At 43.2% G+C, this 26,341-nt stretch overlaps 1 protein-coding gene across 1 annotated transcript in view; it reads left to right on the forward strand.

Moving 5' to 3' along the window:
* Ptpn14 (protein tyrosine phosphatase non-receptor type 14) overlaps positions 1–26,341 on the forward strand; it is a 177,393-nt gene that overhangs the window by 126,986 nt on the left and 24,066 nt on the right. Inside the window, exons 6-14 of the mRNA XM_077802266.1 lie at positions 2,016–2,086; positions 3,132–3,219; positions 7,171–7,259; positions 10,586–10,673; positions 11,477–11,559; positions 14,213–14,270; positions 17,473–17,551; positions 19,704–21,178; positions 25,976–26,119. Coding sequence (XP_077658392.1) covers positions 2,016–2,086; positions 3,132–3,219; positions 7,171–7,259; positions 10,586–10,673; positions 11,477–11,559; positions 14,213–14,270; positions 17,473–17,551; positions 19,704–21,178; positions 25,976–26,119 — 2,175 coding nt within the window. The remainder of the gene's footprint in view (positions 1–2,015; positions 2,087–3,131; positions 3,220–7,170; positions 7,260–10,585; positions 10,674–11,476; positions 11,560–14,212; positions 14,271–17,472; positions 17,552–19,703; positions 21,179–25,975; positions 26,120–26,341) is intronic.

Genomic DNA, 26,341 nt, shown 5'->3' on the forward strand with positions numbered 1-26,341 from the left:
TCCAATATCATGAGCCTCAGGGTGCCCTCATCAGGACTCAGCTGAGTCCCTTCTGTCCTCTCCTCCAGAGCTTAGAGGAAGAAGGAGCACACCTGTGCCCTTTGTGGTGCTCACCAGCATGGATCTCAGGTGGTTGAGACACTGACTGGTTGGCTCCGTGCCTGCTGTCTTACTGAATGCTCTTGAGACTTTTCAGCTATCATGACTGCCTCCCTCCCATGACTGCTGAGTAACAGTGCCGTCAGCTGGCTCTGCCTTCATGTGGTCTGAATGAGTCTGTGGTATTTTAGAAGTGGACACATAGATCTGCACCAGTGCCTACCTGAGTTCACCTTTTGAAAGGATGGTGGCTTAGAAACTCATTGGTCTGCACTCTAATTATCAAAAATACATAAGTACACACCGAGCGATTCTGATGAAAGCACGTTTGAGAGACAGACAGATAGGGAAAAAGGTAAATGAAGAAAGAACTATTCCTGAGTCTTAGAGAATTTAGATGATAATCCAAATGACACCGTGGAATAACCTAAGTTACAGTGGAAAGTCATTTCACAATAGTAGGAATCACAGCTCAGTCCTCAACATTATAGGCCTTGCTTTTGCAGGAGTAAAGGAGAGATTGAGAAAGTAAGGCTAGTTAAGTGATATTCTAAAACAGGGAATTTTTTTAAAAAAGTTTTGTTAATTGCTACATTATAATTATACATAATAGTGGAATTTATTGTGACATTTATTGTGACACTTGTACACATAACATAATTTGGTCCATTTCATTCCCCTGTACCTCCGTTATCCCTTTCCTCTTCCCCACCCCCATTCCTTTCCTCTAAACTACTGGTTTCCCTTCTGTTTTCATAAGATGCATTTTTCTCCTTTTTTCTTTAGCTTCTACATATGAGGGAAAACATGCTACTCTTGGCTTTCTGAGTCTGACTTGTTTCACTTAACATGATGTTCTCCCATTCCATCTATTTTTCTCCAAATATTATAATTTTGTTCTTTATAGCAAAGACACTATTGTATATATGCCACATTTTCTTTACTCATTTATCTGTTAGGCTGTTTCCATAGCTTGGCTATTGTTAATTGTGCTGCTATATACACGGATATGCATGTATATATAGTATACTGACTTCAGTGCTTTTGGATAAATATTAAGGAGTGGTATAACTGGTTTACATGGTGGTTCCAATCCTAGTCTTTGGAGGAACCTCCATATTGATTTCCATAGTGATCCTACCATACACAGTTCCACCAGCAGTGAACAAGTGTTTCTTTTCCCCTGTATCCTTGCCAGCATTTATTATTTGTTTTCTTAATGATTGCCATTCTAATCAGGGTGCGATGAAATCTCATTGTTGTTTTGATTTACATTTCCCCGATGGCTAAGAATATTGAACATTTCTTTAAATATATTTGTTGGCCATTTTTATTACTTTTGAGAAATGTCCATTTAGTTCATTTGCCCATTTATTTTTATCAGGAATTGAACTCATGGGCACTCAACCACTCAGCCACATCCCCAGCCCTACTTTGTATTTAATTTAGGGACAGGGTTTCAACTCACTGTTGCTGAGGCTGGCTTTGACCTTGAGATTCTCCTGCCTCAGCCTTCCAAGCCACTGGCATTACAGACATGCGGCACCTCGCCTGGCCATTTGGCCATTTTTTCATTGGGTTATTTTGTTTTTTGGTGTCAAGTTATTGGGTTCTTTTAATATTCTGGATTTTAAGCCTCTCTCTGAAGAATAACTGGCAAAGATTTTCTCCCATTCTGTAGGCATTGTCTTCATGCTCTTGTTTCCTTTTTCAGTGTGCAGAAGATTTTTAATTCAATGCTATCCCATTTAATAATTCTTGGCATTATTTCCTGAGCTTTAGGAGTCCACTACTGAGGAAGGACATCACTGCCTGTGCCTATATGTTGGAGTGTTGCTCTAAAATAGGGAACTTTTATGGTTTGCAAGCAAAATGACAAATGCTCATACCTCTGGACTTGTTTTCTACTTCCCTAGGATTTGGCCCTGGAAGAGGCTGTTCTAGAAGAGCTGACCCAGAAAGTGGCCCAAGAACATAAAGCTCACAGGTGAGGAGGCAGAAGGCCCAGGGCCTGCCAGCCAGCAGACACCCACTGACAACAGACAGGGCACCTTCATCTCCCGACCCCACCCCTGGCCTTGGTCAGCATGGTCTGCTGCTTCTACCATGTGACTCAACTCTGAACTTTACTGAGGTCTCGAAAACCCCTCCTTCCCCCTCCAGTTCTTCTTTGTTCCTTTTCCTTCCTTCTTTTCTTCCTCCTTCCATTCCTTCCCTTCTTTGTTCTTTCCTTCTCCTCCCTTTCTCCTCCTCCTTTGCTCTCTTCTTCACCTCCTTGCTTCCTCCTCTTCTTCCTTCTCCTTCTCTTCCTCCTCCGCCTTCTCACCAGAAATTCCACATAGAGGTGGAGTCGTTACCCAGCAAAGTTCTTCTCTTTGAACCTCCTCAAAATCTGTTGCCACTTGGGGAAAAGCCCAGCGCTGCCTGTTCTGAGCATGGAGCCAAGTGCCGTGCTGGGTGGGAAGGTGAAGATCAAGAGGGAAGCGGAGGGAGACTGACTTCACTGAGTGTTGGGTAACAGGGTTCCTTGGAACTGTGCTGGACCAGTAGACAATAGACATCTTTTCCATCCAACCTTGAAAACTCTTGAGAACCCAGGCGGTATTATATCTTGGCCTCTTGGCTCCCCAAATATCACCCTCAAGTAAATCATAATAAACCCTAAAAAAAATTTTTTTTTCTTTCCTTTTAAGTAGAAATTTTTCCAACTTGGTGGGGAGACCTTGTTTTTAAAGCAAGGAATATTATTCACAGGGATGTCTGGAATAATTATTTAATGTTTTCAGGACTGTGACTCTTAATTAAATACTTTACCCCCACCCTCCTTATTGTCCCTGTTGAGTAAAAGGCTACCAGGGTCTGTGTTAATGAATCACCAGTAATGTACCGTACCCTCACAGTCAGGTGATGATTGCTCTTCCCAGAAACTAGAGCTAAACCACAGCTCTGGAATTTGCCATCAGGAAGGTAGGAAGTTCCACTGACTTTGTGGCCCTTCACCATTTCCTCCTTTAATGCTATTTTCATTGTAGCGGAGTCCTGCCAGCAGAAGCTGAGCTAATGTACATCAATGAAGTGGAACGTCTGGATGGATTTGGACAGGAAATCTTCCCTGTGAAGGTAGTGTGTCACGCCCCATTCTTGCTTCAGCCTTTTCAGAACTGTGCAGGCATTTGGAAAAACCAGTGTTGATAGCAGTGGACCAGCATGGCTTGTCCTTCTTGTTGCTACATGGCATTAATTGGCAAGTCCCCTTTACTTTTGGTAAAGCAAACACTTGTTCTTAGCTAAGAGATTTTGAAGATTTCCATGGTCAGCAGAATACCTCATTTGTCAAGACAACCATCTGAGTATCATGCACCAGCTTATCAGGCTCCTGGAAGGTACTGAGACTGTATTTAGTCTCAGTGGGACAAGTAGCTCATGTCATATGTGTATCGACAGAGACTCTGGCTAATAGTTTTCTTCCCTGGGCCTGTTGCTTTTCCTTGAATGAATATAGGGATAATTGTCAGTGAACTAGAATAAAACATTTCCTATATGGGGTGCGTTTTATTTCTCCAGCTCTGCAGAGCTCTCCATTGTGGGTTTCCAGCCCTTTTGGTGCTTTGTGGAAACTATACCTAGAAAATAGCACATCGAATCCTCTGCAACAGATCCATGTCCTCAAGTGGGTGTGGTCAGGGTTCATGGTGCATGGTCACTTATAGAGCTAAGCCTGTAATACACACTCATTTTCCTCTCTCTGCTGACCAACTTTTCAAAAAATGGAGTTCTATCAACTGGCACATTCCAGCAATTTGGGAGACGCCTGCAATTCCGGCACAAACATTTCACTCCAGACTGGCTCCAGTGGCTGTTTTATATGTGTTCTGTTCCCCCTCTGTTGCACGTTTGCAATTTGCCTTAATGAGAACTGCCCATGTGCATCAAGTAGAATCGAGCAGGGTGGTCGCAGCTTGTGAAAAGGGCTAAATGGCTCTTTTTTAGATTTGTTTAATTTTCTTTTGCTTCTCTAATGGCTGCCCTTCGTAGGGTTGTAATCCATTTTCCTTGCGATAATGCCTTATGAAGCCATCTGCATCCCACTTACATTTCAGCAGCCCATATAGAGTCATGATATTTTGGGTCATTCAGAAATCAGTAAACTTTTCTCCATTGCTAGAAAACTGAGTTCTCAGTGCTTGGAAGTTGGGAGTTTGGTTGTTGCAGTCATTTTCTTGTTTGTTTTTAGTAATTCTGAACTTGGGACGTAGACACAGTAGAGGTAGTGTTGAAATCCACTGTGTGGGCTTCTGTGCTCTTTTTAATAGATTCTTTAGTGGAACCAAAAGGGACAGTTGGCCTACCTCTGACTCATTGTCAGGTGGGTATAACTCGGCTGCACTGCTGGGGTTTTCCCCACATGACTGTCCGTGACTGAGGTGACCACCTCCAGATCATATGATACCTAGTAACCCAAGATGGTAGGTGGGAACAGCAAGACCAGTGGGGTCGGGTCGGTGATGTAATGAGCCCTGAAATTAGTTTTTTTTTTTAAATATTCTTAAGTTTTAGGTGGTTACAATATCATTATTTTATTTACATTTATGTGGCGATGAGGATCGAGCTCATTGCCTTGTGCATAATAGGCGAGCACTCTACCACTGAGCCACAACTCCAGCCCTGAAATCAGTTTTCAAAGCAGACAGGAAAACGTGCAGGGAAAGAGAGTGAGGGGTGCCATAGGCCCTTTTGGTTAGTACAGGTCCTTAGCACCCAAAGAAGTTGAAAGCGTGTCACACTGTGTCCTGGGGAAGACAGTTCCATTTAGTGTGGGCTTTTCCACATGCAGTTCCTAAAACCATTCCAGGGCTGGAAGGGTGCCAGTCCACTTCCTGACAGCTCTGCCCCTGCTTCTCCCCCACAAATAAAGACATAGCTGCTACCTGAGTGGCTCCTGTATTGTCACGGCATTGACCATGGAGAAGGGTGCTTCTGGGCTGGCAAAGGCAGAATCTGGATTTTCCAAGCTTTGTTCAGTTAGATGCTGAATTTTTATTTTATTTTTGACTAGTTCAGCACCCCCAGCATTCTGGGGCATCCCTTCTGTGTATTTTCATCCCCTTCCCCGTCCTGTAACTACTCTTCCCTTAAACCCATCATTACCAGACTCCAGTGTGGACCTATTGGAAAGGTGCCAGGGAAGTCTTTTGGTAAAATTTTTCCATCTCCTTCCATCCCGACTCCTGATCTTTTCCCACATGTATTTTTATTTACTATAACTTGCCTTTTAACTTCCTGTCATTACCAAGACAGTTCTTTCTTCTTCCCCAGTTTTTTCTCTCTCAACCCTCTTCCCTGCTTTTGCAACCAGTGGTTGTCTTTCCTACTTGCTCTATCCCTGCTAGAGACTTCTATGCTAGCAAAGCTTTGGTGGGTAAGTTGAGACAGGATTACGAGAAGGGATACTGTCTTCTTTGGGACAAGTGTCCTTGGTCTAGTTGCACATGTCCCCTTACTGTGCCCTAGAAAGAAGACCTCCCCATCTACTGCAAGCAGGGGACTGAGTGACAGTTTATCTACTAGATATTGAGCCTTGTTCCCACTGTACTCTCAGAGCCCTGGCAGCAAGAGTCTCCCAAGCAGGAGACTGGAAGCACCTGACTTCATCAAGAAACCAGACTGAAGATCAGATATTTGGGATTCCCCAGCACAGGGCCCTCAGCTCACCGGATAGCCATACACAGGCTCTTCCTGTGCTCACAAGTTCTTATCCAGGGTTAAGCATACCCTTGCCAGTGCAAAGCACCAGCATCACCCACTCTACGTGCCTAATAGGAGTGGCAGAGGCTGACATGATGAGAATAAAGTGGCCTGTAAGAAGCAAAGAATCAGGGAGAAGAACCCCCTGTTTAGAGTACTACCTCCAAGATCTCAGAATTAAAAAAATAAAATAAAAAAGAGAAAAGAAAATTGTCTTAAAGGAATAGGGTGCTTATAAAAAGGAAAATTAGAAAACAAAAATTTAGAAAGTTAAAAACTCTCCGAAATTTATAATATTAGAAATGGAATACTAAATAGATTGAAAAAGAAAATTGAGAAAAGCTTCACCAGGAAATCCAAAGTAATAAAAATTGGGAGACCAGAGATAAAAGAATTAGAGAACTTATCTAGGATGTCTAATGCCTGAATGATGCAAGTTCTAAAAACAGTCAACAGAGGAAAGGGAGGGAGTAATTTAAGAAAATAGCTCAGTGTTGAGGAACATGAGGTTCTCCATGGAAAGAGCCAAGCTCGGATATAAAGACACACAGTAGGGCTGCAAGAGATGGAAGTTTGCTGCCTCTGGGAAGGCAAAATGGGGGACAGGGGGTTCTACTGAATATTCAATTCTTCAAAATATACTTAAAATCTATTCTCTAATGGACTTTCAAGAATACAGTACATTTTTACTAACTATAGTCAGCATGAAATTTTAAAACCAATGTAATTTAAATTTTGTGTCCTTGGGCCAACAACTCCCAATACCCACTCCTCTCTTTAGTCCCTGGTAATCACCATTTCCCTCCCTCCCTCCCCGCCACCTCTCTCCAGCGATTGAACCTGAGGCACTTAACCACTGAGCCACATCCCTACCCTTTTTTGTTTTTTATTTAGAGACAGGGTCTCACTAAGTTGCTTAGGGCCTTGCTAAATTGCTGAGGCTGGCTTTGAGCTTGCAATCCTCCTGCTTTAGCCTCCCGAGCCACTGGGATTACAGGTGTGTGCCACTGCACTTGGCCTGCTCTCTTCTTTGATGAGCTCAACTTTAGTAGATTCTATATCTAAGTGAGATGCTATATTTGTTTTTCTGAGCCTGGTTTGATTTACTTAATATAATGTCCTCCACATTCACCCATGTTGTTTCAAATGGCAGGGTTTCCTTCTCTTTTCTAAGACTATATAATATCCTGTTGTGTATAAACCACATTTTCTTTATCCACTCATTCATTAATGAACAACTAGGTTGATTCCCTATTTTGCCTGATGTGAATAGTTCTGTAATGAACACGGATCCTAATAAGTTTTTTTTTTTTTTTTTTTATGCAGGACAATCATGGAAACAGTACGCACCTTGGCATTTTCTTTATGGGGATCTTTGTGAGAAACAGGATTGGAAGACAAGCAGTAATATATAGGTAATCTTATTTGCCAACCCCTCTTTTTCCTTTTCCTCTGTGAGAGATTCTTGACAAGTACATCAGCTGTTAAATTATCCACATGAGTTAAGAGCCAGACTGTGGATCAGAGTTGAGCTTTTGTCAACTCACAAGATCATCTCTTTATGGGATTCACACAGTTATGGTAAAATTCATCTCACTGTTCCTGAAAGCCTCATTCAGGAGGGGAAACCCCTTCTTCCGCCCTGACTCCAGAAAATGCATCATTGAATCCCACTGAGTTGGAACAGTGGAACTAAACTCTATGGTTGGAATCAGCTCTCCAGATCATCTCTTTTTGGGGGGAGTGAAGTGGGGTGAGATACCAGGGATTGAACCCAGGGACACTCGACCACTGAGCCACATCCCCAGCCCTATTTTGTATTTTATTTAGAGACAGGGTTACATTGAGTTGCTTAGCACCTTACTTTTGTGGAATCTGGCTTTGAACTTGTGATCCTCCTGCCTCAGCCTCCCAAGCTGCTGGGAATATAAGCATGTGCCACTGCGCCCAACTCAGATCATCTCTTGACAGTTATTTTTGTGGAGACTATCATGATCACTTGCTGGATGAAAACTGACTTCTTCCTGGGGCTGGGGTTATGGCTTAGCGGTAGAGTGCTCACCTCGAATGTGCAAGGCCCTGGGTTCGATCCTCAGCACCCCATAAAAATAAAAAATAAATAAATAAAATAAAGTTATTGTGTACAACTACAAAAAAATAAAGAAAGGAAAAAAAAAAGAAAACTGCACCCTCTACGTAACCACATGAGTTGAAGGGTGCAAACTAACTTTTATAGTAATGCAAGGGCATTATTTGTAAAAATGTACCTTAAAAGGCATTCAATTTACTATAACAAATTTAAATACCTCGGTAGTTTTTGAAAGTTATTTTGACACTTGAAGCCTCTTTTCTGCTTAACACAAATAGTTTCAATGTAGGGATATGGTGGTGTACCCATGTCCCATTTTATATCCTTGACCTTGTTCTTGGTATTGGTGCCCATAGATTCTATTATAACGCTGGCAAGCTTGCTTTCATTTATAAGGGTAGTATAGCTCATTGATTACTGGAAGAGCAGCTTTCCTGTACGTGGATCTGATAGACAGAGCTCTGCATTTAGGGCAGATGATCAAAGACAGCTGTCAGAGGCAAAGCACAGCCCACTTCTGGAAGTGAATCTTGACCAACCATGTACTCTCTGTATCAGCTATTACAGCATTTTGAGATTGATTTCCATCTAAAACCTTCTTGATTGCTTTTGTTTCCCAAGGTCCATACCCTGCCATTATTGTTATGGCTTTTTTTTTTTAATTATTCTTTGAATAGAGACATTAGTGAAGCTAGAATGGGGAGAGAGATCTTCAGAGCTTGGAACACAATATAATTTTTGTCTTTTGAACATATTCAGAGTCAACTCCATACACCTGTAACAAAGTGTAAATCAACTGAATAAAGTATGGGAATAATCACAGAGTGGTAACTCTAAATTTTTGTGCCCTTTCAAAGCTGTCTAGACATTTGTCCCATCAGTTCTCCAAGTTAAACTGATGTTTCACTTTCTCATTTACCCTACAAAAGGGAAGTAGACCAGTCCTACACAATAGCTATAGAGGTGAGATGAAAAAGAATAGCAGCATCCAAGTGTGATGAGCCTAAGCCACTCACAAGTTTTGCTATTCCCTATGCTTCTAGATATTGCCCTTTTCTTGAAGCCCCTACAGGATGTGACTTCTACTAGTGTCATGTTCACCATGCCACCGACTGAAGTCATGGTAGAGCAGAGTGTTGAGTTTTGGGCAGTTGCTTTGAAGGAATGGAGCCAGAGGAAATCCAGTCTCTTATCTCTTGAGGAGCATGTAGCCATGAGTTCTTGTAGCTAGAATCTGGTGGAGGTGGCAGCACTCTGGGCTGAGCACAGTAGAATCGTGCCACAGCACATGTGTTAAACACGGTTGGGCTGGTGTAATGGAAAGATGGCTGGAAACTGGGAATCTGGAAACCCCAGGTAAAGAACTCATCCCTCCCTGACCAGCAGAGTGAATGGCTGAGTCAGACTCAGTCACGTCTAAATGGCCTCTTCCCTAAAGTAGGAGGAGAAATAGCTTCCTTGTTTGCTTTAGAGTGGGTATAATAATCCTTCTTGGTACAGATGAGAGGCCATAGTATTACTTCTCAAATTTTTATTTATTTTTTATTTTTACAGTTCTGGGGAGGGAAGCCAGGGTCTGATGCATGCTAGGCAAGTGCTCTACCACTGAGCTGTCGTACCCCTCATTCTGTATTTCATTCTTTCAGCAAATATCTATTGAGTGATCTATGTGAGGTAGTTGACTCAATGCTTGGAATACAGATAAAAGAAGCAGAATCCCCACAGGGCCATGTTGGGTCTACTTTGAGAGCTTGTCACGGAAGTGAAAATGTAAGACACATTGTGGTGGCGAATAGAGGACTCCAGCAGGTTCTTCTCTTTGCACATGGGTGGTGAGGAGTGAAGAAGGGCTTCTTTGAGGAGGGAATTCCAGTATTGAGTCTTAGGAGAATTATCCAGGCAGGGGATGCTGGAGGCATAAGGGGCAGACAGGCGCGTGACGGAGTACAGTGCGCAGGAAATTGTAGGTTGCAACTGAATGAAGGGTAGACTGTGAACTGGCTCCAAGCAGAAAGTCGCTGCTTGGCTTGTCTTCTCTTGCCTGGTGCTTATTTCATTGCATCTCATTTTAGACAAGGTCTCCATGACAAGGAAGGAAATTCTCTTATGTGTACATTCATGTGTGTACCCATGTCTAGATCACCATTATGGAGTAGTATTATTCCGTACACATTTTTTTCTCGATGGGATGATTGAGCTGTAGTGGACATTGCAACACAGAGTCCATGTGGAGTCTTCAATCTAGACTCTTGGCAACATGACTTTTTAATGCTGTGCTTTTTTATGCTACAAAGCAGGGGTCATGGGAGCAAGGCCCATGGGAAATGCTTTGGCAGGTTGGAAATATGGGGGAAAAGGGCCATGGCTGTCTCATAGAAATTATTCTCATACCTATTCATAAAGGAAAATATATTTTATGAATATCAGTGTTTAGATACATTTTACATATACATATAATTTTTGCCTGTGTAAATAGATACACATTGCATTTTTCCTTCTTTTTCTGTCCTTTGAGAAACATTTAACTTTTTAAAAAAGTTAAACTGTAATTTGTCAAATGTGATTTGACAGTAGCAGACAGAACCCTCCCATACTGGAACTAAATGCAGGGATCATCTGTGGACAAACACAGTTGCATTTCTTTTGTCCCAGGTGGAATGACATTGGGAACATCACTCACAACAAGTCGACCATTCTATTGGAGCTCATCAACAAGGAAGAGACTGCCCTCTTTCACACGGTAAGCAAAATGGATGGAGAGGGTTCAATGAACAACGTGCCTTTTGACTTTTCAATTCATAATATCATTTCCTTGTTCTCCCTATCTTAAGAGAATAAATATTTTATTGAAGAGAGTCTTTGTAATACTTGCTCAGTGTTATCGCTACTCATTTCAGGGTAGTGCTGATGAAGTATCATGCTCAAGAAGGCAGGTTTCCAAGCTTACTCTGGACTCTAGATTTTGGGCTCTCCTAGGTGCCTTATTTACAGTGATAGCCTTTCCTGGTGTGCTCTGTTCCTTGGAACTTCAGTTGCAGTCCTCATCAAGTGACCTCTGATTATGTTACATTGCATTTTCTTCAGCTGGGTGTCCTGAATTTCCATTCCCATCATAGCCCCAGCTTAATCAAAGTCAGCTGAGCAATTGACCTCCACTTGGGTTCCTCCTCAAGAGCCAGGGCTGTTCATGCATCTCACTGTTTCCAATTTAATGAAGTCTGGTGTTTATATTCTGGTGTTTTGTCTTGATTCAGTTATTTATTTGAAAAGGACTTGGTTCAGAGTTAGATAAGGATTCCAATTTATCAGTGAAGACCCAGTGCCTTGGACATAAGGAATTCCTTCACATTTTCTGCCATTCTTTGGTGAACTCTGTAGACACAGCTGCCACTGAAAATTCAGGTTCATTTGCTTCCTGGCCCATGTGTCACTTTCTACTTGAGACGAAGAGAGGGAGGGATGTGTCCCAGCCTAGAGGATCCTAGTAAAGTGTGCATCTAATCAAACTGATTTTGTTTTTCTTCGTCTCTTCTTTTTTCCAAGGATGATATCGAAAATGCCAAGTATATTTCTCGGTTATTTACTACACGGCACAAGTTTTACAAACAAAACAAAATCTGCACCGAGTAAGTACACGTTGAGTTCACCCTCTCTCTAGAAGGCTCTTTCAGATCAAATGCGTGTGCTCCGGGGAGGGCGTAGATCACTTTTCCCATTTACTCTTTTCCCTTGATCCTTGTAGAAGCCAAAGAAGTAGGCTAAAGCCGGGCAGGAGCGAAAGAACTTTAATGATGAAGACTGTCTGGTGTAGTCCATATGCCTAGAGAGAAAACGATCCGCAAATTGACTGCGAGCGCTCGACTGCCTGGATGGGTTGGCCACATTAGTACCTTCCAACCCTCGGCTCTGAGTTCGGAGGAGCCGAGCAGTTCCCAATTTGCCAGGGTGCCCTTCGCGTCAGATGTGGAGTATGTTCAGAAGTGGGTAACGGAGCGGTGAGCCAACTTGAAAGAGAAGACGCTGCTGTCATCCTCAGCCCCGTTCCGCTCACACAGTTGGCTAACCCTGCGTGTGCTCCTGGGTCATGTCACCTGACTGCAAATGAGAGGCCAGGGTAATTAGAGGAAGATGTGGAAGGCGCTCGGCGTTGTCACACATCTGCGTGTCTTTTTTTTTTTTTTTTTAATTTAATTTGGAAATAAAGATGATAAAGGGGAGTCTGATGAGGGCACTTATACGTGGCCTGACCTCGGAGATAGCGTGCCGGGGCTTGCTCTATCCTCATCTTTACTTTAGTTGCCTTCAAAAGACGTTCCTCAGCGGAGTCCATTCACAGTTTGGGCATCCAAGGTGTTTAATTTTGGTTCAAAGAACGTCAGGGATGTAAATGCAAGAGACGAGCTGCTTTTCCACTCCCACAGTGGGCACATCCAAGAGTGGTCGAGGCTGCCCTAGTGCAGGTGCTGCGGAGAGCGCGGCTGCTTCAGAACTGGATTCCCAGGTCAAGGCAGACTTTTTTCTCCATGTGATGGAGGCTCTTTCAAGCCAAGCACTGCAACTGGTCACTGCTGGGGTCAAAATGTGTATCTGATACACTTAGGCCCACCAACAAAGTTGGCAAAGGCAAATCAGAAGGACTGATGTGGAGTTTAAATTAGGCAGCCGTGTCTTTCTCGTGGACATGTTCTCGCATACCCGCCCCTCTCCCCCAAACACACCATTCTTTTGAGCAGGTTCCCTGGTCACTCTGTGCAGTTCCACTCTGCTGTTGCCTTTGACCTGTGGGAGCGTCCTTGATGTTAACAAGAATTCCATGGCTGTCTTCTGTAGGGTGAATAAAAAAAAGTTCCAAACAGTGGATTTCACTGTAGTCTTCTGATTTAACCATTTCTCAGCAAATAGCTTTACTATAGAATTTACTGTGTATTGGTATTTCTTTTGTGGTCTTTCCTTCTAATATTCACGAATGTTGCATATTGGACTACAGACCAAGGCACAGTTCTGGTATTTATTCTGCCTCCGTAATAACTCTTTCCTTTCTCCTAATATGGTTTGGGCATTTCCTCACCTCTCATCTGATTAAAATGTGGGTCTTTCTCTCCATATACCTATTGAATTCTATATACAATTTCCAAAGCTCAGCACAAGCTCTGCTGAGACCTGGTGCCTCCCTCTGGAGGGTTACGAAATAGCATTGCCTCAGCAGCCTCCTTCTCCAGGTAGGGATAGCATGTCCTTCCCCAGGGCTCTCCACTCGATAACCACCAAGATCTGCCTTTGTCTTTGCCTCTGCTTCTGCAGAGCTGCTCACTGTTATCTGGAAGTATAGCTTTGGGGGCCTTCCTAGGATGGGAGGAACGTGTTTAACATAAGTCTGGTGATATTGTATTTGGCCAGTTATTTAAAAAATTTAGTATTACATCATTTCATTTCATAAGAGAAAAGCTACTTTATTGCCAAAGAGAGAAGGTGGCACTCAGAATAAGGAGAGTGCCGTTAGATTGATGAACTTTAACTTAATGAAAAACTCTTCTGTCTTTGCGGGTTTGGTTTTGTTTTGTTTTGTTTTGTTGTTTTTATTAACACTGAGGAATAGGGGAAATACTGTTATGGCATTTGGGACCCATTGCCAAAAGGCATCTTTGATTTCAGTTTTGAAGAATTTGATCGTATCCTAGTTCCCACTCTCCTTTATCTCTGCTTAAAAAAAAAAAAAAAATCCATGTTCTCCATCTGTAAAGGATCTGATCAGGGGCTGAGGATGTAGCTCAGTGGTGGAGCATTTGCCCAGCTTGTGTAAGGTCCTGGGTTCAGTCCCCAAAAATGGTCTGGGTTCAGTCCCCAAAATCTCTTCCCCAAACCAAAAAACTCGATCGATATTTCTAATATGTATTATCTTAGTAAAAGTGCTTCTTTATGGTCATACACAACATATTTTGTCTATTTTGAAATATCATTTGGCTGGAAGCATTCTGAAAATATTTTTTTCTTCTTGCCTTTTTTATTATGAAAGATTTTATGCACACACCAGAGAACAAGAGTATGATTTTTTGACATACAGAATAATGCTGATGTTTTTCAGTCTTATTTCTCTTAGGATCTTTATAAATATGCCTTATTCCTTTATTATCAGTTTGTAAAACTTGTTACACAGTGTCAGATGTCCCAACCATTTTGAGAGTAAAGAGGAGAATGAAAAAGGTCAGCATCCAGAAATGAACAACCTTCGTGTTTGGGTGTGTCTAACGACCTTTCTTATTTTTTCAACTTTTCACGTAGACAATCAAATTCGCCACCCCCCATCAGACGCCAGCCCACCTGGAGCCGATCTTCCCTGGTACGTATGAATCTTCAGTAGTCTGACTTGGGTGGAGTGTTGTGTTAGCACTTTGAGGGCACAGGGGACCAGGGCATCATGACCAGAGGAGATCTTGTGAGAGTACAGAAGGGTACCGCCCTGCTAAGCAGTGTTGTCACGGTGTCATGTTGTCCTGGCTGCTTTCCCATCTTATGTGACCATCATTTATCTAGGTGTGGCTTGCGGTGTACCCCTATAATTCTCTTTCCAGGTCCATGTGACTATGTACTTTCAGTGTTCAACATACTATGTGTTTTTCTCCACTTGTTCATCTGTTCTGGTCTTTATGTGAAGGAATGTTCTCAGTTACAAGCTCCACACATTTTTTTTGTATTGACTGTTACAGATAGAGTTTAATAAACTAGTTTAATATACAAAAATGCTTTTTAAATGAGCATTTAAAAAGAATGAATCTGATTAATTGTCTCAGAGTATCTGATACAGAAGTTTATGAAACTTAAATTTTTAAGGCTTTAATTAGCCAACAAAATTTGGACTGATCTACTTTTTCCCTTACCTTTAGCTTCTTTTTCTTTTATTAAAAAAAAAAAACAAAACTATTCTCTTCACACCACGGCTGTGTTCTGTTTTGCAGATTACTCAACGATAATGTAATAGATATGACTAGCTAGTTTCCTTTAAAGTTTTCTGCGTGCTTTGTCACATTCTTTTATTTTTAGGTTATGACTTTTTATACATAGACGAAATAAACAAATAGCCTTTTTTTTTCCCTAGGTGAACAGACCCTTTGAGTTGAGAGGGGTATCACTAGAGTTTTTCTATGTGTACAGTATTTATATATTTATACGTACATATTTATATATCAGCACATATTTAACTCTTAAAAAGTTGTAGAGGAAAACTTTTTGGTTTTTCTGGAAAATACATGGACATGGACTCCAGAATTCTAGAGCTGAGCCATTATATCATCAAAGGAGAGTCCCTGAGTGTCCATGTTACTATTATTAATCTCATTTTTATGCACAGTATCTCACATGTGGCCCTTTGCCTTGGACATTTGGTGGGAACCTCTGGAATTTCCCCAGGAGCACCAGTGGATTCGTTTGTGGCCCTGGTTTCTTTATTTTTCTATTCTTTATTAGTGTGAATTTCCTTCTCTTTTTAGTCCAAGTGTCTTAATTAGTGAGATCATTTCTCATTTATGTCCAGGAAACATCATGAGAGGCAAAGTGTTTTAAGGCCATGTTGTGATCTGATTTTGTCCTAATTATCCAGAGAAGGGGCAGAAACTTACCTTTCTTACTTGGATGAAGACAATCAATAGGAAGACAGATTCAGGGCATCCCCCTTTCCCCTGCCTTTTGGATTTTTTGGATTTAAATTGTTCACCCAGAGTTCCCCATAATGAGCAAGAGAACGACCAGATGATGTGGCCTGTTGGCTTCCTTGCCAGTCACCAGGACTGCCAGTTGCTGTTTTCTCATCCCTCTTGCTGCCTGTGTTATAGCATCTAATCTGTGTCTGTGTTAGCGGATCTAGAAAGAAAAAGAATAATATATTAGAATAGATAAAGATATGAAATAAATAATATAATCCTGAAATCGTGTTTGAAGGATTAGCTTCCTTTGCTCATATATCTGTGCCAATTCATAAACAGTCATTTGCTTGTTGAATTAAAAAAAAAAAATAAGAGCAGGAGGAAGTAGTAGACCAGGTTTGCCTGCCATGAATTTCTATTCCCTTGTACAAATTTCTCTGCACTGTTTAAAAAAAAAAAAAAAACACCTTAAAACCAAGAGTGTTACTGTGGAAAATTTTAGTTGAATTATGTATTGCCAAAGAGGGGGGGAAATATTTTTAAATTACAACTCAAAAATCAGCCACAAGGACACCTGGGAGTATTTAGAAAAACTTTTCCTTGGTACCCGACACTGTCCTCTTAGTTTAATCTCAATTCTTTATTTCTTCCTTCTTTATTCCTTGAAGATTTTTGATCCTTTATACCCATCACCTTCTTACTTGCCCTTTTGGTGCCCTGCCATTATTTGTTCTAGAGAAAATGACAGGAGAGTTATTTCCCTAGCTTCTAACACTGGGGAGTGCTCTTCTCTTCAAAGATGCTGAGAAAGTGTGACCCCTGCTGGCTCTGGGATTCTTGGTTTGATGTTAGCTTCCTAAAAGTTCTCTGCCTGAAACAGTCAACTGAAAGTCAAACCTATACTAAAAGATACAGGAGAGATCATCTTGATTGGTGGTTTATAATGCTAGGGCGTTTTTCTTTTCTTCTCATCAAAACTCCTTCATCCAACAAATTTATCTGGAACCTCAATATATAAGTAATATGGATAATGTTCAAGGTACAGGGAGGGAGGAGCTTGCTTTAATAGGAAACTGAAACCTGTTGAGCTTAGATAACTTGCAGATCATCTAAGAATCATCGAATTTCACCAAATATTTAATCCGTTGAGTTTTTTTGTTTCTCTTTAAAAGTTTTACCCTCTTGTGCAATGGAAAGTGATTCACGTTGAGTCTAAATGGCCATCTTTGGGAGTCTAATGGAAAAGATTCTGCATTGGCGTGGGAAGTAGACAGTTAGACTGGGTTCCCTGTCAGGCCTCTCCCACACATTTGGTTCTGCCGTGGGAAGGATGAGTAAGTGACCTTGAGAACCACACACTCAATGTTGTGGGTCACATTTTTAGATTTTTATATAAATTCACCCTGGACTCATCCTAACATCCTAACTGGACTTATCCTAACCCTGTCCTATTTGAGGTTGCTGTGGACCTGTGAACAAAGATCTTGGGTTATGCTGATGAATAGGAGCTCAGGGGGGAGCCAATGTTGAATAGAACAAAACAAGTTTTCTCCTTTCCGTAGCTGGGATGGGTCATGATAATGACTCTGCTCTGATTGTACCTGCCAAGGCATAGAGAACTTTGCAGGTGTAAGAGAAAAAGAGAATAAATAGCTGACCCACTTTTTGATTGTGGCCTCTTTCTCTTTCTGACCTTGAGACAGCTACTCAGGTTCTCCCTTGTTTCCTTGAACTTGGTGATGAGATGTGGGTACAGATGGGTGGGAGAGGGGTAAGTCGGAGGGGCGGCTGGGAGAGTGGCACCAGTGTGTTTCCCCATGGTTGTGGGTTATGGGGACTGTCACAGCTGGGGCTGGTTCTCTGGCAAAGCACTCCCCAGCTCCGCTCTGTTCTCTGTTTCAGCCCAGACAGCAGCCGTACATTTTGCCTCCCGTGCACATGCAGTGTGGCGAGCAGTACTCGGAAACACACACTTCACAAGGTAACTGGCCCGCCATCTCCCTTCTTAAGACAAAGCCAAGTACCAGTAAGCAACAGAGAAGTTCTCAGCTTTTATGACATTGATGCTTTCACTTTAACTTTGTCATTGTCTGAGTGACAGTAGCCAGCAGCTACTGTGGAAGACCTAGGATATCGATTACCCCTGAAAGAAAAATGCCCCAGAATTGGCTGCTTGGAGGTGGGGTCAAGGCAGGGACCAGTTCTTGCTTCCTCCCTGTCATAAGTGGGACTAGAGAGGAGAGTGACTGCTTAGCCCGCCTGGAGTGTGCTTCACCCTCCTTGCCAACAGCAGGAGCTTGTAGTAGACAGCGAGCTTCTCATGGTGGTAGAGAAAGAGCACTTGCCTAGCATGTGTGAGGCACTGGGTTCGATTCTCAGCACCGCATATAAATAAATGAATAAAATAAAGGTCCATCAATGTCTAAAAATTTTTTAAAAAGAAAGAGAATACAGGTATCCAGTTATCACTGGAAGGAACAGTTTCAGCCTCTTCTTTTAACACTTTTCTCATGTCTCCCTCCAGTCCCTTTCTTAGCAAACTTATTTGTTGCCTCTCAGAATAAACAAAATCTGCTTTATTTTTCTTTTTCTCCCAAAATATCTCCCATGCAGAATGCATGAAAAAGCCCATTCCATTAGTAATAACAATTACAGTTGTAGCAATCAGCATTTATAGAGCCATTAAAATATGCCAGGCACTCTTCTAAATACTTGCTATATATTGTCTCATTTAATCCTCAAATTATACCTATAGGTACTATTATTATTTTCATTTTATAGAAATAGAAGCTAGGATGCAGAGAGGTTAATGGTTGTGTTTGGATGTGAACATCGGTATCTTAATTATCATATAAACTTCATGTCAAAACAGGAGATGGTAAAAAAAAATCGTATGTTATCACCTCCTGGATTATACAACAGTACATTTTATAAGCAGTTGCTTCTATGGGAAGACACCAAATCCCTCTTGGGGTGGATAAATTGCAACACCTTGGTCTCTGTGTTCTAGCTTTTCCTGCCTGTCTTATCCAATCCAGTCTGTGTCCACACTCCTCCTTTTGGTTAAATATTTTCAGTCACCATTTCTGGTTTTCACCTTTTCTGACTTTGTCTTTTTTTTTTTTTGTACTGGGGATTGAACTCAGGGGGGCAGTCGACCCCTGAGCCACATCCCCAGCCCTATTTTGTATTTTATTTAGAGACAGGGTCTCACTGAGTTGCCTAGTGCCTCACTGTTTTGCTGAGGCTGGCTTTGAACTCCTGATTCTTCTCCCTCAGCCTCCTGAGCTGCTGGGATTACAGGTGTGTGTCACCACACCCAGTTTGACTTTGTCTTTTTCTGCTTTGCTCTTGCTTAATCAGTGGTGTGATAGCGAATGCATTTAGACCACAGAAAGGGACTTTGGTAAGAGTTTTTCCTCCTGGGGTTTGTGCATGTGTTAAAGACACACTAGGCATCTGGAATGGGCCTGACTTGAGAAGATGGCTTTTATATCTCTTTTAGTACTTCTTCACACTATAGTTACTTTTTACTTGACTTGATCTCAGTGACAGAACCAGAGCCAGAAGAAGACTTCAGGAAGGGCTGAAAGAAATCCTGATTCTAATTCTGCCTCAGAAGGAGTGAGCCATGTAAACCTCCTAGTCTCCGTATTGGTCTGATTTCTTGATGAAAGTTCAGTAGTCCCTTGGGTAAAGGGACCTTTTCCATTATAGTCAGAAAGAGCATGTCCAAGTACTAGAGGAAACTGTCACCCTTTTGAAGTTCTTGATATTCTAGCCCAAATAGCCAGTCCTGTTGCTGAGCCCTGCTCAAGAGGATAGGGCTCTCCAAGGTCAGGGTGTCTGATTATAAAGCTCATGGCAAAATGTAGAACTTATCTAGGTGACGCCTGTGCCGTGTGTGTGTGTCTTTGTTTAGGTTCACTCTTTCCAAGATGTTCTTTCTATGTGTTGACATCTCATCCAAGATGTTATTAGTTCTTCTGTGGAGTATGTAGGTAGAGAAGAGGGGATCTCACTTTTTAAATTAAAATTAATTGAAATTTAAATAAGTCACCTCACACATGTAGGGATGCTCTTTATTGAAACAGATTATGAAGATTCATGTGTCTCTGTTTGACTTCTCACAGACAGCATTTTCCACGGGAATGAAGAGGCCTTGTATTGCAATTCTCACAACAGCCTGGACTTAAATTACTTAAATGGCACCGTCACCAACGGCAGTGTGTGTAGTGTTCACAGTGTCAACTCCCTCAGCTGCTCCCAAAGCTTCATCCAGGCTTCTCCCGTCTCCTCCAACCTCAGTATCCCTGGGAGCGACATCATGCGGGCTGACTACATCCCTAGCCACCGGCACAGTGCCATCATTGTGCCATCTTACAGGCCAACCCCCGATTATGAGACGGTCATGCGGCAGATGAAGAGGGGGATGATGCACGCAGACAGCCAGAGCCAGTCTCTGCGGAACCTCAACATCATCAACACCCACGCCTACAACCAGCCCGAGGACCTGGTGTACAGCCAGCCGGAGATGCGCGAGAGACACCCCTACACGGTCCCGTATGGGCCACAAGGGGGTTACAGTCACAAACTTGTCAGTCCATCTGACCAGATGAACCCGAAGAACACCACGGTGCCCAGCAAGGCAGGGGCAAGTGCCATCTCACACACAGTGAGCACCCCAGAGTTGGCCAACATGCAGCTCCAAGGCAGCCATCACTACAGCACTGCCCACATGCTTAAGAACTATCTCTTCAGGCCACCTCCCCCCTACCCGCGGCCCCGCCCTGCCACCAGCACCCCAGACCTCGCCAGCCACCGCCACAAGTACGTCAGTGGCAGTAGTCCGGACCTGGTGACACGGAAGGTGCAGCTGTCAGTAAAGACCTTCCAAGAGGATAGCTCTCCGGTGGTGCACCAGTCTCTCCAGGAGGTCAGCGAGCCCCTCACGGCCACCAAGCACCATGGCACGGTGAACAAGCGCCACAGCCTGGAGGTGATGAACAGCATGGTGCGAGGCATGGAGGCCATGACTCTGAAGTCGCTTAACATCCCCATGGCCCGCCGCAATACGCTGCGGGAGCAGGGGCCTCCAGAGGAGGGGCCCGGCGGCCACGAGGTCCACCAGCTTCCTCAGTACCACCACAAGAAGACGTTCTCCGATGCCACCATGCTGATCCACAGCAGCGAGAGCGAGGAGGAGGAGGAGGCCTCGGAAGCCGTGCCGCAGATCCCCGTGCTGCGGGGGAAGATGGAGTACAGCGCCCAGCTGCAGGCCGCCCTGGCCCGGATTCCAAACAAGCCCCCGCCCGAGTACCCCGGGCCCAGAAAGAGTGTTAGCAACGGGGCTCTGAGGCAAGACCAGGGGAACCTTCCTCCTGCCATTGCCAGAGCCCGGGTAATGAGGCACGGGCCCGCCAAGGCCCTCAGTGTCTCCCGAACTGATCAGCTGGCCATCAACGGGTCCTCTCTGGGGCCGTCCATCTCCGAACCCGACCTGACAAGTGTGAAGGAGCGGGTCAAAAAAGAGCCTGTGAAGGAGAGACCTGTGTCGGAAATGTTTTCCCTGGAAGACAGCATTATAGAAAGAGAGATGATGATTAGGGTAAGTTCCTCCCAGGGCATCGTTAGTGGGAAAGCACAAGTACTGGAGTCACTGAAGGAGGCGTGAGGCCTTCGCAGGGAACGTGCCATGTGTTTACTGAATCACTGGGCATTAACAGGCAGCATTTCAGTTCGCCAGACCTTGTTTTCCATTCTCATTCATGACTTCTAGTGGGTTTGGTTTGTACAAAGTGCTACGATTGAGTTAGGATGCTATGGAGGTCAGTGCCTAGGTCAGGGACAGGATTTTGCTCTTTATTCAGGGTTCAGACTTCCAGTTGCTGCTAGAAGCTTGCCTATCTACATCTCTTCGTGGTTAGCATGAAAGGACCAGGCCGGACACATACTTCACGGATCATCTCAGCCTTTTATTCAGGAACGGCATTACACCCACAGGAATGGACCCACTCTCCTGGTGGAAAATGAGCCACTGGCCAAAGGAGGAGTTTGGGCTTGGAGGTTCTACTGAGAGGTGATTTAGTGAGCATGTCAGTTAGAGCACTTAGAAATTTGGATTTGGGGGTTTGAGTTCAGTGGCCAGCACCTGGAGAGGGTTTATCTTGGATGAAATGAGGGGATGATGAAGAGGGGGATGATGTCATTCTAGGTGTGATGAAACAGTTTCTCCCCACCAGTGGCCAGATCTGAAAAGGACTTATCTTGAAAGAGATGAAAGCTATCAGTGTATGGCTTTTTTTTTTTTTTCCACTTCCTTTTTCCAAGGCCACACTACCTTGGGATTTTTCATTTTCCATATTGAACATTTGTGTTTTTGGTTTCAGGGCCGGGGGCGGTGTGGGGATGCACTGTTTTCCCTTGTTAAATATTAGAAGAACAAAATCCCTACAGGGTACAGCTTGCTTTCTTTCTTTTTTTGGTGGTCTGAGGGATGGAACCCAGGGCCTTGTGCACGCTAGGCAAGTGTTCTGCCACTAAGCTACACCCACCCTACACCCATCCCAGGGTTTCACAAGTTGCTGAGGCTGGCCTTGATCTTGTGATCCTCTTTCCTTAGCCTCCCAAATAACTGGGATTGCATGTAGGATGTACCACTGCACCCAGCTTAGTGTTTGGTTCTGTATGTCAAGATGGTTTGCTACATTGTCAGGACTGTGCTACTTTTGACACAAATTCAAGAAAATTTTAGTAACTGGATATATAACTTGGGAGCTTACTGTTGGACTTCAATTCCCTATCATATTTGTTCGATAAAAATTTCACTCATATGGATACATACATACATACTTATTACATTTGAAGATACATCCTAACATCAGATACGAATAACCCTTCTTCAGAATATGTATAGTCTAGAAGGCCAATTATGTTATCAGAGCAAGACTACACAGGTAGTCAATGTACATGCAGAACAATAAAGTGAATCCATCTCTTAGTAATGAGAACATTGTCGGATTGTAGTTATTACTTTAAAAATCTCCATTGCTGCTTGTCCTGGAAATTTTCACTTTCTTAAAAAAAATCATTTGATTACATGACTAATCAAACCCAGATTGACTTCTTTTCATTCACCATAGCTGCATCATCAGGTAGCCGGACCTTTTAGGAACTCCAGACAGTTGTCATTAAAATTTGCTTTGATGAAGTTCACTAGACTCCATTTCTAAGTCTTCCAAACTCATCATTGGGAATCAACCTGAAGAATCAAGGACCAACATTTTAAGGAAGCCACGTTGCTGGGGTTCAGAAAACTAATCCATAGCAAATTGGTTACTTTAGAAAATCCTCAAGGACACAGTCAGCCTTGCCTTTTTGGCCAACAGTAAAGCATTGCTAAGAATTCAGTAGAGGCATAACTTTTTCCAGTTTTTGCAAACCAAGAGGGAAATGATGAAGCCATACCTCCACCTCTGGCAAATAAAACCTTTGGCTGGGGATGGAGTGAAATGTGGGGTGGGTGCTTTGAGGGGAGAGCTTTCCCAGCTTGGAAAAAAAGTAATTGATTGTTTTAAAGGCAGTTTTCAACACTTCTTGGCCACGGGCCTCTTAAAAGCAACATTAGCATCAAGAATCTATCAGTCTAAGCATTCAGCTTAGCTGTTTCTCCTGCCAAGTTGATACTTAATGATGTCCTCATGGTCCTGTAACCTCATTTGGGTCATATTTGTCCTCTTCTCGTTACCCATATTAAACAAATAGCCTATAGCCCAAATCTCTGCACAGGTCCCTGATTTCCAGCATCTTACATTATCACAGAAGAACAAGGGGTGTTCTGCTGTTCTTTCCCATATGCTATTTCATTCCATCCATGTGGATAATAGCAACCAGCAAATTTCACTCATTAACTTTTAGTTTCATTGACATCATAACCCCATGCTACTTCATTTTCCCTGTTGATTATTTTCCCCAAACCTTATAAGCCTGGGAGTTCAAGGACTGCCACCCTCAGCCAGAGCCCTGACCTTGGTGGAAGGAGTCTTCATTGAGCCAGGTGGCCAGGCAGGGTGGATAAAGATGATGGGAGCTCCCAAGCCCAAGATGGAGACAGACAGATACTAGAACCTCACCCCCTCGCCCTAAGCAGCATCCCTTCTATCTCAGATACTCTCTGCTCTCCTCACCATGGGTAGCTTTTGCCAGCTTGGTGGGAATAGATGAGAGAGGAGGCTGCCAAAGCCATCTAGGGCCTTGTAGATAAGAAGACAATGAGAAACCTAAGGCAGGTAAAAGCTGGGGTAGGAGGTGGAGGACAGGTATGGTGAGAATTTGCCCTCTGGGCAGCTTTCCTAGTTCTGGAGCCCCTTGTCTATTTGATGGATGACTCAGGCCTGTTGCCTGCTGGGCTCCTGCTTGTTCCTAGTGCAACCCGGAAGATACTTTATTGCTTCCGGCTCCTAACCAGAAGTCAGATCTAGAGAAGAAGACAGATCAGCTCTTTAAGTTGTTATTTTATTTATCTTTATTTTTTTTTAAATTTCAATATTTATTTTTTTAGTTATCAGCGGACACAACATCTCTGTTTGTATGTTATTTTATTTTTTGTTCTCTGATAAAAAAAAAACTAACAGGATTAGTGAGAGGAAGCTAAGAGATGGGGTTTTTTATGCTGCTGAGGTTTCAGGTCTCACTCAGTTGTAGCAATCCTTTCCCAAGAAAGATAAGTGAGTTCCTTTTGGTCTTGGGCTCAGTCAGGACCACCTCATAGTGCAGGGGAAAGATGGCAAGAAGACCTGTTGAGAGGACCCTGGGGAGGTTTTTCTGGAATTTTTGCTTTCTTAAACTTTGAAACAGTCCAACTAAAAGAAGTGACATAAGCAAAATTATCTTTCATAAAACTCGAAATAAAAAAGCAAACTAATGAAGAACTCAACACCTAATCCAAAATCTTCACCTAGGAGGGTGCCTGAATTGAGAAATCAAGGTTATTTTATTAAGGGTTTCTTCAAGCCAAAAGTCTGTGGCTGCTTTTCACAGTTCTCAGTTAATCGTCCTCTTAAATGCACCTTTGGCTTGTTTACTGGGTCAGCCCGTCACAGGAACAGGTGTCCTGTTGCCAGCTTCACTCACAGAGGCCTCATTCTGATTGTAGGTGACCCTGTAGTGCCAATGAGACCCATATTAGGGAATCAGGTAATCCCTTTCACCCCACGTGCAGTAATCCACTAAGGCTATGCACTGGATGGCACTGTGACTTCATTGAGACAACTCCCTAGGAAGTAAACGTATAAGTGGCCAAATTAAAAAAAGCATCACTAAAGAAAAAAACCAGAGTAGGATGGATGACCCCTTCATCTGTGGCAGTCACATGAGCCTGAAAGTTGCTTTCACTTTGGTTTCAATCCACATTTTCAGTTCTCTTATCTCACCTGTTTCTAAGCTTAATGAAGTCCCTCTGGTCTTTTCTAGCGTCTCAGACAAAATTACTTTTAGGAAACGGGTTAGTGGGTTGTCTGAAGTGAGTAAAACCAGGTTTTTCATCTCTCTCTGTTAGTTTTCAAAGACGTGAGGAAGCTCGGCAATAAACTGAGCCCTGACTGAGCTGGGTGCAGGCTATAGGTGCCACCCAGTAAGGACAGAGTATGGCTGTGAGAAGCCACAAGTGAAGGCCCGGGGAAAAACGTCAGCAGCTTCCCCTGAGCGAAGTCTGCTCAGCTGTCATCCATGTTCTCCCCAGAAGTTAGTTACATCCGCTGATGTCCCACCATCTCCCCTGGATGGAGCCCAAGGGTCAATGCCTGTAGCTCATCTTAGGAGGCCCCAGCCTGATTAGTATTGTGACTTTGCTAAACTCTATTAGTTCTTATATCTGGGGCTGATGCCAGTAGATGCCCCGAGAGCCAGATATTAAATGTAAGATTCACATCCTCAGTCTGAATCCTCAGGATAGAAGCCTAAGAAGATTTTCTTCTACCGTTTTCATGCCTGGATTTCCCCATCAACAACACAACTGTCTTCTAAGCTGTACACCACTCAGTCTGTGCACAGACCCACATTTCAATTGGATCAGATTATTCATGTACACCTCCCTTTAGCTCTTTGCTTCTAAAGTGTATTGTACATACCCTTTTTTTTTTTTTTGTGAGCCTTGTGGCCTGGTATGTTTATTAGAATGTCATTTATCTATTTATCTACTGAGATAATGAATTAAAAAGAAAAGCACAGGAGTCCTGTAGGAACTGGCTTCCTCAGGCACAGTGGGAAGGGGAGGGCTGTGTTTGACTTTGCCCTACTGAGTGTCTGCATTCCTTGGCTGGGGAGTTACAGATTTGGGAAGATTAAAACACATTCCAGCCTTCTACTGGTATATAAACAATGAGAACATGCCTTTTCTTGCTGCAAGAATCTAGAGAAGCAGAAGATGGCAGGCCTGGAGGCACAGAAGAGGCCGCTGATGTTGGCAGCATTGAATGGGCTCTCGGTGGCTCGGGTCTCAGGGCGGGAAGAGAGTCGACATGATGCCACCCGAGTTCCTATGGATGAGAGGGTAAGTGCTGGGCTAGTCAGGTGCATGATTCATTTCTCTGTGGTCTTAAGATCCCAAAGCACTCTCCTTGCCCAAACATGCTGATTCTGTTGGAAGAATGAATTCTTCGATTTGAGATTAGCAAGATCTAGTGAGTGCTGTATTCAATCCATGCTTCTCAGCACCTAATGTTTCTTAATCACGTTGGTGTGTCACTGCTGGCTCAAAAGATCAGCCCCTAAT

This window comes from Urocitellus parryii, chromosome 9, assembly GCF_045843805.1.
Source record: "Urocitellus parryii isolate mUroPar1 chromosome 9, mUroPar1.hap1, whole genome shotgun sequence".
NCBI lineage: Eukaryota > Metazoa > Chordata > Mammalia > Rodentia > Sciuridae > Urocitellus > Urocitellus parryii.